At 41.2% G+C, this 14,116-nt stretch overlaps 1 protein-coding gene across 14 annotated transcripts in view; it reads right to left on the reverse strand.

Moving 5' to 3' along the window:
* The window catches only part of CEP112 (centrosomal protein 112), a 462,552-nt gene that overhangs the window by 258,298 nt on the left and 190,138 nt on the right, over positions 1 to 14,116 (reverse strand). For all 14 annotated transcript variants that reach the window (XR_008418577.1, XR_008418579.1, XM_053892300.1 and 11 more), the window contains one exon: positions 3,379 to 3,561. Coding sequence is in view for 12 of the 14 variants with exons in the window: in XM_053892300.1 (XP_053748275.1) it covers positions 3,379 to 3,561 (183 nt within the window). In the remaining 2 variants the exon portion in view is untranslated. The remainder of the gene's footprint in view (positions 1 to 3,378; positions 3,562 to 14,116) is intronic.

The raw sequence follows: 14,116 nt of genomic DNA on the forward strand, positions 1-14,116 counted from the left end.
GCTGTCCTATGATGGGAACCCCACCTTTGGGGCGGATCTCAAAGGTCCTCTACAATATTCATACACACCACTCACTCTGGCAACAAACATAAAAGATCAAGCGATCTCCAAGTGGTTCAGGGTCCTAAGAGAACAACTGAGAAGTCAGGGAACCTATGTTCTGTTTTTCTTATAATTCAAAGGAATAAACTGAGAAATTCTCTCACTATGCTGCAGTTCAAAAGCAAAATCACATGCAGAATCACCATGCTAGAAGAGGTTCTCCTAAGATGATCATAACAAAACTATGAATTTTCTTTATGTGAAAAAAACATGATTAAGTCAATCAAATCATCCTCCAAATTAATTTCAATAAGAGGGATCTGGCAAATGAGAAATATCTGACACTGAGGCTGTGACTTTCTATATGTCTTGGTACCTACTGATCTGGATGCTTTTTCTTAAACATTGTAACCTCAGGTAGACACCAGGCTGACCATCTTCTATGAAGGTGATAAAATTTAATATGCATTTTAGCAAATGTAAGTATCACCACATAAAATATCCTACCATTGGAAGTCAAGGTATTATGACAAAGATACAATATATGCATAGAATAATTAGCCAAATACACCAAATAAAATGAAAGAAATGGTTACTTATCTTTAGTTGCATTGCCATACCTTATGATTTCTCTAGAAAACAGAAATTCCTTGGGTATAAAGTAACCTGTAATAATTATATAGCACATTCACCTAAAGGGAGTTCCTGTCTGATATATGATTTACCTTACGGTAGGTAACTATACTTTATGATAATGGTTTTCTTATCAGTATATAATACATAATATATATGGAAGAAGCCAAAAGTAGACTTTTACTATATTGTCTGAATTCACAAATCTGATAGAAGAAAAAGCAGCAAGCAAAGCTATAGTATCCAAAATTGGTACTTCCCTGGTCCTTTTTTGGTTAAGTATTTCAAACAGTCCTTTTTACAAAATGGCCTCCATTGCTAAACGGGAGTAGCCAAACGTGAACTGAAAATCAAATCTCTCTGGACCTAAAATGAAAAATGATCCAATCCAATATTTAAGGTACATAATACATGTGTCAAGCCACAAAACAGTGATTTGGAAAAGAAGATCTTCTATTTTTTAAAAATATATGTCCACTTTGTTTTTCTGAAATTTGTGAATGGAATTCAGGACTTAAAAGGCTTCACACATCACATTATTTAAGTCACAATCATGAAAAGATATATTTGGGAAATTTGGAACTTACCTGATGGAAACTCTGAATTAATGCCCTCAGTGAATAACCAAAATAAATACAAATTATTAGCATTTTGGTACACATGATAAGGTTTTCAAAAATACAACTCATTGGCAAATTAAAAAAAAAAATACATTCTCTAAAAACAATCAATCAAGTTTGGCTTCCACAGAAAATCATTTTCATTCAGATCAAGAATGCATTTAGCCTAAGTTTCCATTGCTTTACTAGGCGTTCCTATGACAGCAATTCCAATTGTTCCAAGAAAGACAAAATAGGAGAGACACAATCCTATGCTACAGCATTTGAAGAGGTCATATGGTCCCCATACTGATTATTTCAATTAGCAGAAATTCAATTAAGAACCTTATTGTACTCTCCCTGTGGCTTAATTATACGTAATAATTCTAAAATTTCCCTTTTGTTATTGGGTGAACCGCACCCTATATATGGCAGATACGACATATGTAATATCACAAAGATGTCCTCTAAATTTGGCCTCCACTACTGTCGGCTTTCCACAACAGCACCAAAACAGTGGGAGTTATATAAACTAAGGTATTTTATTGTATCACGGACTCAATTCTACTATGCAAACAGACCCTACACAGACTCAGAACCCAAATACTTTATCACTGAAGACAATGCTGAGGCTTAGCATCATCTTTGAAGGAGAATGTTAAGTTGGAAAATATTCTTAGTAAATTATATGGCTAACAATCGGAAGATCAGCTTATATTTTATAAAGGCTCTGATGAGGTTGGTGGCAAAAATATAACCCACATTGACTTAGCAGGAACCACCTGACTCTTCGGGTACCATGGCTACTACAATGACTACCTTTTCAGTTAGCAAATCTCCCATAAAACAAATTGAAAATAGTTCTCCTATAAGCGTATATTAGTGACAAAAAAAATCTGTGCTGAGTATACTTTTGGGCCCCAGTCATTCTCTGAAGGTAAAAGACAACTCAAGGTCAAATGAAAAATAACCAAGAACTCCTATTCTTTGCCTTACCGCCTCCCGCCCTCCACCCAAGAAATAAACATCTTACTTAATCAGCAGTTTTATAGTTTAGATGATTATAAAATTGTTTAAACACATGTCATAAAAAATAGAAGGCTTATTTCATTGTTTAAAAATTATATCATTTGGGGAGAAAGGATATTGAGGAAGAAGCTTGTATGTGATATGAATAATATGGTTAAGATTTCAATGGGAAAAGAGGTATTTATTAGACCTAGTAGATGATATGGTTTTATTAGAAAAGAAAATTATCTTTTTTTGTTATCAGTTGCTCTTCAATTTTTCTTTAATAAAATTTCACAGCAATCTCAGGAGGATACACGAAAGGCCTTTGATTATATATACCCCAAAGAACGTATTGTACCACAAAGATGCCCACACCCAATAAGATTTTTTTTCATCTGAAATTTATAAAGATAATTTTCCATGCTGACAGTGCACATTTCATCCATAAGTTTGAAGAGTCAAATGCTACCACAGCTGGGGGTTATTCTGCCAAATGGTTTCCAACAGGGACTACAGAGGTGGAGGCTGGGGGGCATGTGCATATCGGAAAAAGCGACAGACCTGATGGGAAATAGCCCTTCTCTGGAGTCATTTTTACCAATTGCCATCTGAGTGATCTAATCAAATATAGAGTCTAATGAAAAAAAAAAAAAAAAAAAAAAAAAAGCAACACCAGGAAGGAAAAGCAAATATTAAAACAGCTGCTTGATTACCTACAGAGATTAAAACAAAAAGCAAGGAGTAAGGCTGATATATTTCGTAGGGATTTGCAGAGGCTGAGGGGAGGGGTAAGGGGCAGATACCTTAAAAAAAAATCCATCATGAAAGGAACTGAGACAAGATTATAAAAAAGGGGCCAAGTTATAGCGCGCCATGGGATTTTTAATCTGGCTACCTGTGGTTTCTGTAGTTAAAGCCTTATTCATCCTCAAAACGGGGGGAGGGGGGGAGAAGAAAACAAAAAAATCACATTTATATGTCAGTTTTGCAAATGATCAAACAGCGTGCACCAACAAGAATAATAGGAAAACACTAAACGCTGATGACTTTTTAAAAATAGACAGCCGTTTTATCAAATATTATTGATAATTACCTGTGAATCTCGTTTCTTGAACTCTTGAATTTGATTTTCGTGCTCCATATTGGCAGCGCGAAGCTGTTTTTCCAGGTTTTCAATTTCCCGTTCATGGTCTCGGACTAGGCTATCCTTCTCTGCGTTATGCTGCTGTAATAGGTGCGTCTTCTCCTGTTCATGCTCCAGCTTCAGCTCTACTATCTGATTGGACAATGAGGAGGACAGTTCATCAACAGAACATCCTTGTCGTCATGACAACTCATGGACAGCTTAATTTTTCTCTAATTTGTCCAAGTTGAAAATTTTATTTTTGCGTCATGATTACCTCACCCTTGAAATACTCTCGTCTGGGGGGAGGGGGTGATTTTATCCAAACCTCCTAATATTCAAGCCAGTTGGGCATATGCAGGAAATCGTTCTGCAATCTGTTGACATAAATGCCTGAACATTGAAAAAAATTATGTCGAATGCTACGTATTTCCTACCCAAGAATTCGGGTATTACTGATCAGCAATGGTTATAAATGGTTAATAGTCAGTACGCGTTGCTGTTTGCTTAAATATATACACGTAAAAAGCAGCAATTAAATCGGTCAGTTTTCTTTATGATTTTCAAATAAAAGATCGAAGCTAAATACGCATCTGGATTATTGTATATACAGTTGTCTTTTTAAAAAAATAAAATGATAAATTTCAAAGCTCTATTATCTCGTTGTCAGCTACGGTATACCAACATAAACAGATGTTATGTGTTCCAGAAGGGCACCTGCTGTGCTGCAGGCTTGCGCCATGATTTCATAAAGAGCATTCTATTCTCAGGATCCTTTCCCAGTCCACTCCACACTGGAGACTGTGACCTTGGCCAGTCTTAGCCTCTCCCTGCTAGACTGAATGGCAGCCCGAGACCAAGGGCCTGGTTGCCGCAGCTTTGATACTAATCCTCCCAGACTGTGCACAATGGCACCCTACCTGGCCTGCAAACTATAGCCAGCCAGGCTGTCTTTGAAGCAGGTGATGAATAGGGGACTGCAGGAAGCCAGCTTCCCCAGTGAACTCCAGGCCACACAGCTGCTAAGAACAGTCACTTGGATTTTTCTTCAGTTTTGGTGGATTTCAGGGGAAAAAACTGCTGTTATCTAGAATATGTTGTGTTATTTTCGGCGTGAGAATCCATCTTCAAAAAAGCTAACAGTAGGAGCCTGCTCCAAATCGATCTTGTTTCTTGTGTCGTGCAATGAATCACCAGCCTACCTTATCTTAAAGCGATAGCATTCATTTCTCCAGGCGTACATGCTACGCTAAATTTCAGAACTTCTTTTCTTTTGAGAATTGAAATTCTCATCCTCTAATTGCAAATTAAGAATCAAAACACGAACTGAATGTGCTTACACACAGGTTTCAACATGTTTCCTTACTGTGATTTTTCTTGGAGTTGGAAAATGAGCACGAAATTTCTGGCCACTCATAAATGTACTATACTATTTAGAAGAAAGAAAAGGATACTCGCTCTTCATATCCACTTATCAGAACAAAATAATGTATAAAATAATATAGAAATATTTATTTTGCATCTGAGAACAAAGATGCATTCTAGTGAATTTGTGCCTACTTAAAATGTAGGGATCTTTCTTCCATATTATTCTACTGTTGGCAACATATAGAAAAAATAACATCAACATCGTCTGCTTACCTACCAAGTAGCAAAGCTTTCTTATTTAAAATTAATGTGCATGCTTTACTCTGTGATTCACACAACTATAATGTTAATCGCAAAAAAAGAGAGAATTCAACGTTTTGTTGATATTACTGCATTATTTCAGGCATCTGAGTTTATGAATTATTGAGTTAGAATATTTTTAGTTCTTGGACACATTATTATTTCTACTCAGTGTTACACTATCAAGCATTATTATAATAAATTTGTAAGTTTTAATTAAAATCATTTAAGTAACACACTGAAAGAAGTGGATGGAGGTAGAAAGTTCTACTGAGATCTGATTCTCAAAAGTCTCAGGAACATTGAGAGAATGGATAGGATTTAAAATTGATGGAAAACCAATTATTTTATACACTCTAGGAAAAAGCAACCAGTTGACCCGTAATTAGGGCAGAAGAAGTCCAGAAGAACTTCTTTCCCCCAAGAAAAAACACACCACACGATCAGGAGTCACTATCAGATAGATTGTGAGTAATGGTGCTGCCTCATTCTAGGCTCTAAGTAAGGTACTTTCATAGTAACTGTCTCCGAGTTATTTGAAGAGCTCTTGTAGACTGATCAATGACCTGCCCATGTTCAGATTTCAGTTTATTCATTTTTAAAAATCAGGAACAAATGAAATAGAGATAGCAGAATTTCGAGCCTAAAGTCAGATGTTCATAAATTAGTAATACTTTGTTATTTTGTCAGGACCCATTGCTCAGTGACGCTAGTGAATGAATGAATAAATCTCAGGTTGCGAGAGCCTTTTAAAGTGAAATAGCAGAGGCCTGTCTGCTCACACCAACACTACCTGGCCAACCTCTAGGTGTTATGAACCCTTCCTGGTCTTTGCCCAGGATTCCTCACTGTTCGTACCTTCTGGCAGACGTCTTCTCCTGATAAATAGCAGAGTCCAGAAGAAAAACCCTAATGCTCTGGAAACAACATAATGATGATATTCATAACCACAAAGGCCATCATCAAAGTGGATCAAATTTGGATCAAAGTGGATCCAAAAGTGGATCAAAGTGGATTAAATTGAAGATTTTACTGGTCCCTAGCCCCTTCCACGTAAGTAAATGTTAACAGAGTTTTTTGGCTTTTCTAGTTCCATCTTTTACTTGTGGGTGTATCTCAAAAGCAAACATGAAGTACAGTACTTTATCTTGGACTAATAGATACTTCTGGTTGACCAACAATAATGTCTAATGGAGTTAATGGTGACCAGGAGGTTGTAAGTCGCAGAAAATGTGGAGGATGTAAAAGTACACAGCATCCACAAAGACGAATGTTCAGTGACAACGAGGTCTCTGTGTCGAAGCGGTCCAGAACCCATAATCTATCCTACAGGGGCGAATAGGATGCACCATCACCCAGGAACGTGCTTCAGTAAGGCCAGCTACAGAGCTCCCTGTAATAAAGGAAGGAAAGCTTTAAGTTCCCTAATCCGAAAGCACAGGGCTATGGGCCAGGTATCTACACTGGACAGGTATACCCGCTCTATATGCACAAAAGCAGATGGCGGGGAGCCTGGGTGACACAGTCGGATAAGTGTCTGACTCTTGATTTTGGCTCAGGTCATGAGCTCACGGTTCGTGGGATCAAGCCCCTCATCAGGCTCCATACTGACAGCACAGGGCCTGCTTGGGATTCTCTCTCTCCCTCTCTTTCTGTCCCTCCCCGGCTCATGTGCACATGCTCGCTTGCTCGCTCTCTCTCTCTCTCTTTCAAAACAAATAAACTTAAGAAAAAAGGCAGCTTGACATGTCTTCCGGGGGAGTAACGTGAATAGCCCTCAAGTGCAAGCGTCTGGTAGCATCTGGTAGTGCCCTTAGGTGCTGGGCTTGATGCCTTGGTGGTTGGGGTTTAAGTGAGAAAATGGCTTTATAGCCTAGACACTATTAGGTTGACAACAACTATCATTTTTGGAGGTCAAAATAGGAGATGATGCTCCATCCACTATGCTACCCCCCCAACACAGACTACACATGAAGTTCAAGAGTGAAGTTTTAAAGTTCTGAAGTCCCTGAAAGCACAGCCATCCATCACAGACTAAATCATTGTGCAGTCTGGTGCCGGCGTCCCCATTCTAAGTGAGGCTTCACATACGTGTCCAAGAGCAGAAGTACATTCCAGGCTCTGAGAAAGACCAAGATGGAACCACCAAATATGCAAGTCTCTGGGGGCCCCGGAATGTATATTTTAAGTCCTGGTAACTGCTTTCCAGTGAAATCAGTGCTGGCAAATGTGGCCTGAACATATTTTAAAAATCTCATAAAGAAAACGACAATGGGGACAGAAGTCATTACTTCTCGGTACACAACCCATAGAAGACCAACACATCTCAGTAACACACCTCAACGTCAGAAATTCCAAAACCAGAAGCATAATTATAGAAGTGACAGAATACATCCAACATATTTTTTAAAGGGGCTGGTGGTACAGAATACTAAAATAACCTTGAACATAACCAAATTACAAAATCTATATTCTGAAGCCTTGGTATAAGAATGGGTTAAAGCTACAGGAAGTAGAAAAAAGAGGTCCTCTGCATGCTCTGGCTGGGAAAGGAGGAAGGGGAGGAGTCTCCAGTTAGGAGCCCTCGGGATAGACGTGTCTTACAACTCAGTGGTGACTGCGCTCATTTCAAGTGAACAGAAGTATGAAAGCTGAAGTTTGGACACGGGTGAAGGCTACCAAGGTAATACAATGTCCGTCTTAATCCACAAGACTTCCCTGTAACACCCTGACAGTCAGTCACTCAGCTGCTGATGGGATGCTTTTGGCAAGAAGGGAACAAGTGGCTTCCGAGGCGACCAGTGCCTCATGGCGAACACGCCTGGCATCACAACTTCTGGGGAAAGACTGCTGAAAAATTGTGAAAGGAACAAAACAAATGTAAAACACAATAGGACATTCACTGGCAACAACCAAACAAGGAAAGAAGGTTATCACCTTGGCCATCCATGGCAAAGGGTGGTAGTCAAGGAAAGAAAGAGAGGCTCTACTATTCTGTTCCTTCCCCAGAGGCAGAAATGCTGAGCAAAGTGCTGCTGAGGAACATCTTCTAAGGCAAGGGTAAGGGCGTAACTTCATCAGTGGAAATGGCTGCTGGAAAGAGATGGATGAGAAAGTGAAAAATTGTGGCTGATTCTGATCGAAGCACAGGCTTCAGAGTTCCCATTAAAAAAGAAAAGAAAAGAAAAGAAAAGAGAAGAGAAGAGAAGAGAAGAGAAGAGAAGAGAAGAGAAGAGAAGAGAAGAAAAAAGAAAAAAGAAAAGAAAAGAAAAGACAAAAGAAGAGAAGAGAAAAGAAAAGAAAAGAAAAGAAAAGAAAAGAAAAGAAAAGAAAAGAAAAGAAAAACCGGTCCAATACAGAAAGCAAATCTTGGGGGAAGACATTAGCAAAATGTTAAAAGACACAGCAGGTATCAGTTTCTCTAACAAAGTGTGTCACTGCCCTCACCTAAGTTCTCCTCCTCGACCTTATCCTAATCTCAAACTGCAGAAAGTAAATACAACAGAATACCTTTGCCCTCAAACTGAAACCTAGGCTGAAAAAAAAAAAAGGCAGAAATGGAGTCAGAGACAATTCACGTGTATAAACCAAAATGAAGAGATTCGGAGAGTGCTGCCCACTTAAAGCCCAGGTGAGATGAAAGGAAAAAGTGTCTAGATAGCTATAAAAATATTACACCAACTAAAAAACAAACTAAAAGTTGGGGGGGGGGGGCACCTGGGTGGCTCAGTCGGTTAAGCATCTGACTTCAGCTCAGGTCATGATCTCATGGTCTGTGAGTTTGAGCCCCACATCGGGCTCTGTGCTGACAGTTCAGAGCCTGGAGCCTGCTTCGGATTCTCTCTCTCCCTCTCTCTCTGCCCTTCCTGTGCTCGTGCTCTGTCTCTCTCCCTCAAAAATAAATATTAAAAAATAATAATAAACAAAAATGTTTTTTAAAAGAGGTGGGGAAGGAGAAGGAAGAAAGGAAGGCAGGCCCATCATTCTCGAGGGAAGGAAACACACCCTCAAAATCAGGAGCGAGTGACGGGGGACCTAGTAGGAGCACGACGGCTACAGAAGAAGAACCCATAGACAAGAAGATAAAACAACAGAATTAACCAAGGACCAAAATAACCCAATCACAAAGTTAATTGTAAATTCTCCATTAGAAACAACAATCAACTGAATCAACATGGCTGAAAATCGAATCACTGACACTGACAAAAGACTTGAGAGAATGAAGGAGAGAAGAGAATGTGGAGAGCAAATAGCAAGAAAACCCATGTACACACAGATATATCAGAAAATTTCCCTGTGGGGCGCCTGGGTGGCTCAGTCGGTTGAGCGGCCGACTTCAGCTCAGGTCATGATCTCGTGGTCCAGGAGTTCGAGCCCCGCATCGGGCTCTGTACTGACAGCTCAGAACCTGGAGCCTGCTTCGGATTCTGTGTCTCCCTCTCTCTCTGCCCCTCCCCTGCTCATGCTCTGTCTCTCTCTCTCTCTGTCAAAAATAAATAAACATTAAAAAAAATTAAAAAAAAAAAAAAAGAAAGAAAGAAAATTTCCCTGTAATGAATGAAGGAAGGAAGAGTTGAGTGTGTGTAACAAAGAAACACACCGTATGCCACAAAAAGCCTTTTTTTTTCCAATTGAGGAAAATAATAGCTCAAGAACACTACAACTAAACTTGAAACTATGGAACCCAAACCACTCTAGGAAAAAAAAAAAAAAAAAAAAAAACGTGAGGATGAAATCCAGGCAACCAAGAGACGACCAGGGCAGCTCAGGGCCAAAATATAGTGGAACCATATGTATAAAGCTTCAGGGAAAAAAGGTCCACCAGAGCATGTAATGCCCAGCCCAAACTAAGGGAACATAGAGTGATTTTCAAGCATGCAAAAATGCAGCGAATACAACAATTATATGCCCTTCTTGGAAAAAACAACTCCGTGATGAAATCTCAGCGCTCAACAGATGAATCACAGTGAAGGAAACTGCTATGGAGGAGGGGTGCTGGATGTCCCCGTGGTGAGCACAAAAATGGTTTCAATAAAAACCGAACTCCATGTAATGATGTTATGATCCTTGTGCTTACAGAACAGAATACAAATGCTATAACCCTCCACGATGTGTAAATGACACGATAATTTGACGAAATAGAGTGGGAAGGGACTGGGTGGAAGGAGGGTTGAGCATGTCAATTTTTTTTTTTATTGTAGTGAGGAAACTAATGCTCTCAAAATCGAACCATAAAATTCAAAATGACTCTAACCTCCGTGTATTTTTTTATCTTTATTTCTTAATGTTCTAAGAAATCACCTGTTGTCATATGGTAAAGAAACATTTTTCTACACTTCAGAAATTCCTTAAGTTTTCCTTGTTTCTTTACTTCAACTGATTTCACGAGATTATTCTAATATAAGTAGAATATACCGCATAGTCTCATTTCTTTTTTTTTTTTGATTTTTATTTATTTACTTACTTATTATTTTAACATTTACTTATTTTTGAGCGACAGAAAGAGGCAGAGCATGAGCAGGGGAGGGGGAGAGAGAGAGAGATACAGAATCTGAAGCAGGCTCCAGGCTCTGAACTGTCAGCACAGAGCCCGACGCGGGGCTCGAACTCACGGACCGTGAGACCATGACCTGAGCTGAAGTTGTACACTCAACAGACTGAGCCACCCAGGCGCCCAGCATAGTCTCATTTCTTAAAAAATGTTTTTGTCTTTGTATCTACAAAGCCTTCTATTTATCCATCTCTCAGAAATTTCTGGAATTATACTCATACCACATTAACAGGAGTCACTCCAGAATAAGACTCCAGGGGAATTTCTGCTTCCGCCACTGTGTGCTGTATGTACCATGTCAGCTGGCAACAGCTCCCCTTGGGGAGATATTTACTTGGCATTGTAAGAACCCTTATCAAGGGTCCGTGAACTATGAACTTAGATCTGGAAACTGGATGAAGGACCATGATTTTCCACTCAAGTGGAGAATTGTCTAAAGTTCACTCACCAGCTCTTGACTTTTTCTTGATGTTGTGCAAGGAGTACTCTCATTGGTCTCTGTCTCTCTTATCCCCCGGGACAACTGCTGTAGGCACCATCTGTGTTCACATAGCCCTGCCCGACTAGACACCTTGATTGCCTCCCTAGCCTTGGGGCCCATAGGAGGAATCACTTCTACCTTCCATCTGACGTTCAAGTGCCCCACCTCCAACTGGCGTCTGCCATTTTGGAACCCTACCATCCTCTTGGAAGTAGGCAGCCCAGTTCCATGGCAGCATCTCCCGCGACAGGTGCCAGCATGTGGAGGAAGCCACCGCGTAGCTGCTCAACAGTATCAGTGCCCCCACTGTCAGTGCATTCCTCAACACCTTAGTGAAGGCAGTATCTTCTAGGCCCTCCCGCGGAGTAGGTTATCTGGTCTAAAGTAGCAGTATCATTCGAATATTCTCATTTTCCTGAGACTTTTTGAACTCTTCCTCAGTACTACGCTATGGCAGTTCTGGATCCCCCCAGCCTGGTTCAGCTCGAGTAAAGTTGTAGGGAAGACCAATGCCTCGTAAAACCAACTATTGAAATGTGTTACCTTTTTAAAAAGAGAGACGAAGGTCAGTTCAACTATTGTGAGTAATTACATACATATAGGGTTAATAGTTCAAGGGGTACTTTGAAGAGGTAGCCATTTAAAGAAAAAAACAAGGATTTTCCAGGGATTAAGAGTACACTTATCATGATGAGCCCTGAGCAATGGGCAGAATGGTTGAATCACTATATTGTACACCTGAAACTAATAATACACTGTATGCTAACTAACTGGAATTCAAATAAGAACTTTAAAAAAGAAAAGATAAACCTAAGGACATATACAATCTGCTCTGAGCCTTTGGAGTCAGAGTGAAAATTCAGCACAAGTTGGCACAGAAAATGCCACAGCACAGTCTGACTTCACGAACAACATCTTCGCAGAAACAGGCACCAACAGCAACGACAAAAAAAAGCACAAAGTCATCCGTGTGTCAAGAGCAGAAGTAGAACCTGTCACCTGCGGGTGGCCGTGGGGCTCTAGGACTAGATGTCCACTACAACCAAAGAAGCCATCAACGGAATCTGTCAACGGTTCCGTGTAGTTAATGCAAGTCCTCTTCTCTTTAAAGGTTAGTGTTGCTGTGCTAACTGCTATTCGGGATGGAACGAGGGCCCGCCAGCACGTGCAGCTGCTTCCCCTCTTCCTCTCTACTGAGGCATCAGTAGCGGGGACAAGAGCGAGCTGACGTTCCTAAAGCTTAGGATACCTAAGGGCTGAAGGCCGCAAGCGCACCAGCAGCCACAGAGGAAAGGAAGGAAAATGCTGCAAGTATCGGAAGCCAGCACTCTTCTCTGCAGCCTTCTTTCCCACTGAACACTGCAAAATACCTTCCCGGCGCCTGCGGGTCATGAGTGACAATGACCTTGAGCTTTCACAACTTTTTGGAAAACTGGCTACTATTTTCTGGGTCCTTATCTGCCAGATCTCAGTTAAAACCCAGGAAGGATTCATTCAGATAGTCCAATATTTCAAGATTCTTCTTCACGGTTTAATGATGGTCAATTTAAGCCACTCAAAATTGAGAAAATTCATTAACTGAGAATTCACTCTCTTAGAGTTCAGGATTTGGGGGGAAAACATGCCTTCACTGTACGTTTTAGTTTCAATTTCTTTTGCCTGATGTCTGTTCCTCTAAAATGCACTCAGTTTGTCTTAATCTGGCACATCACTGCTGCAGAATGAATATGAAATACAAAAATCATCAGGGTTTCTGGCTAGCGTGGGATTTACGGCTGGTATGGGCTTCAGAAGGACAAAGAGATCAACCAGGTTATAAATTCCTCCAAAACATGGACTGTGCCTTTACTTTCTTTTTACTTTCCACACACCACCTACTATAATGCTTCACAATCATTCATCATCTTGAATGAAGCAGGTGGCATTCAGGAACAAACAACAGAAAGAGTTTGAAGGGAATGGCTTCCTCTCATCATCACGTTGAGATGTCTACCTACCTAGGTAGCCTCTGCCTTTCCTGTGACTCAAATGGGTGGCCGTCCTTGTTGCCACCTCAGGAGAGCCCCGCCTTCCGGTGCCATCCCCCCTTGCCAAATCAAGCACTTGCTCTCACAATGATCCCACCAGGGTCTGCATCACCGACATCGTCTTCTCCGACGGACCATGGTCATCAGCAAACGGACCTTCGTACCTATCTCATTTTCTAAAACCTTCCCGTTGACCCTGCATGCCCCGCAGGCTACCACCTCATTTCTCAGCTCCCTTCCTTCAAAATCTCCCAAAAGGGGTGCTCACGTCCCATTCTCTCTCCAGCCCCATCACTCAGGGTTCTGTTCCCGCCTTCCACTGAAACTGGCCTTGAATGAGGTGGCGAAAGACCTTCTCGCCGAGTCCGTCGGCCAGCTCTCCGTCTCCATCTGATTTCCCTTCTTGGCAACACCTGAAACAAGAGGTCACTCACTTCTTCCTTCCTGAAACGCTCACTGCACATGGTTTATGGGAAAACAGACCTTCCGAGTCTCCCTGCTGCCTCATTGGCTGTTCTTTCCGGTCTCGGTATTTCCTCCACCTCCTCCGCATCTCCAGGTGTTGTAGTAGCCCTGGGCTCAGCCCTGGGACCTCCTTTCTCTTCTCTCTCTACTCACAGGTCTGTGTCTGTCACCACCATTCACCTGGTTGTTGGGCTGGGAAAGTCAGGAGTCGTGTTTGAGTTCCCTCTTCCCCTCACACTCCATTTCGCATCCATTAACAAGTCCTTCCTACAAAATACGGCCCAATCTGACCACTTGCTGTCACCCCCAGCGTACCCCCCTGGGTCCAAAACAGGGTCGTCTCTCACCAGACCACCGCCTTCGTCTCCTGGCTGGCCTCCCTGCCTCCCCTACAATCAATGCTCTGCACAGCAGCTAGAGAAGGCGTTTTAAGAAGCAGATCAGATCTTGCTCAAATGTTCCCACGGCTCTCCATCATCAGAATAAAACCGAAGCTTCCCACCACAGTGGGACATG

The sequence above is a fragment of the Panthera pardus genome, unplaced genomic scaffold (genome assembly GCF_024362965.1).
Source record: "Panthera pardus isolate Hobbes unplaced genomic scaffold, ASM2436296v1 HiC_scaffold_3, whole genome shotgun sequence".
Taxonomy (NCBI): Eukaryota; Metazoa; Chordata; class Mammalia; order Carnivora; family Felidae; genus Panthera; species Panthera pardus.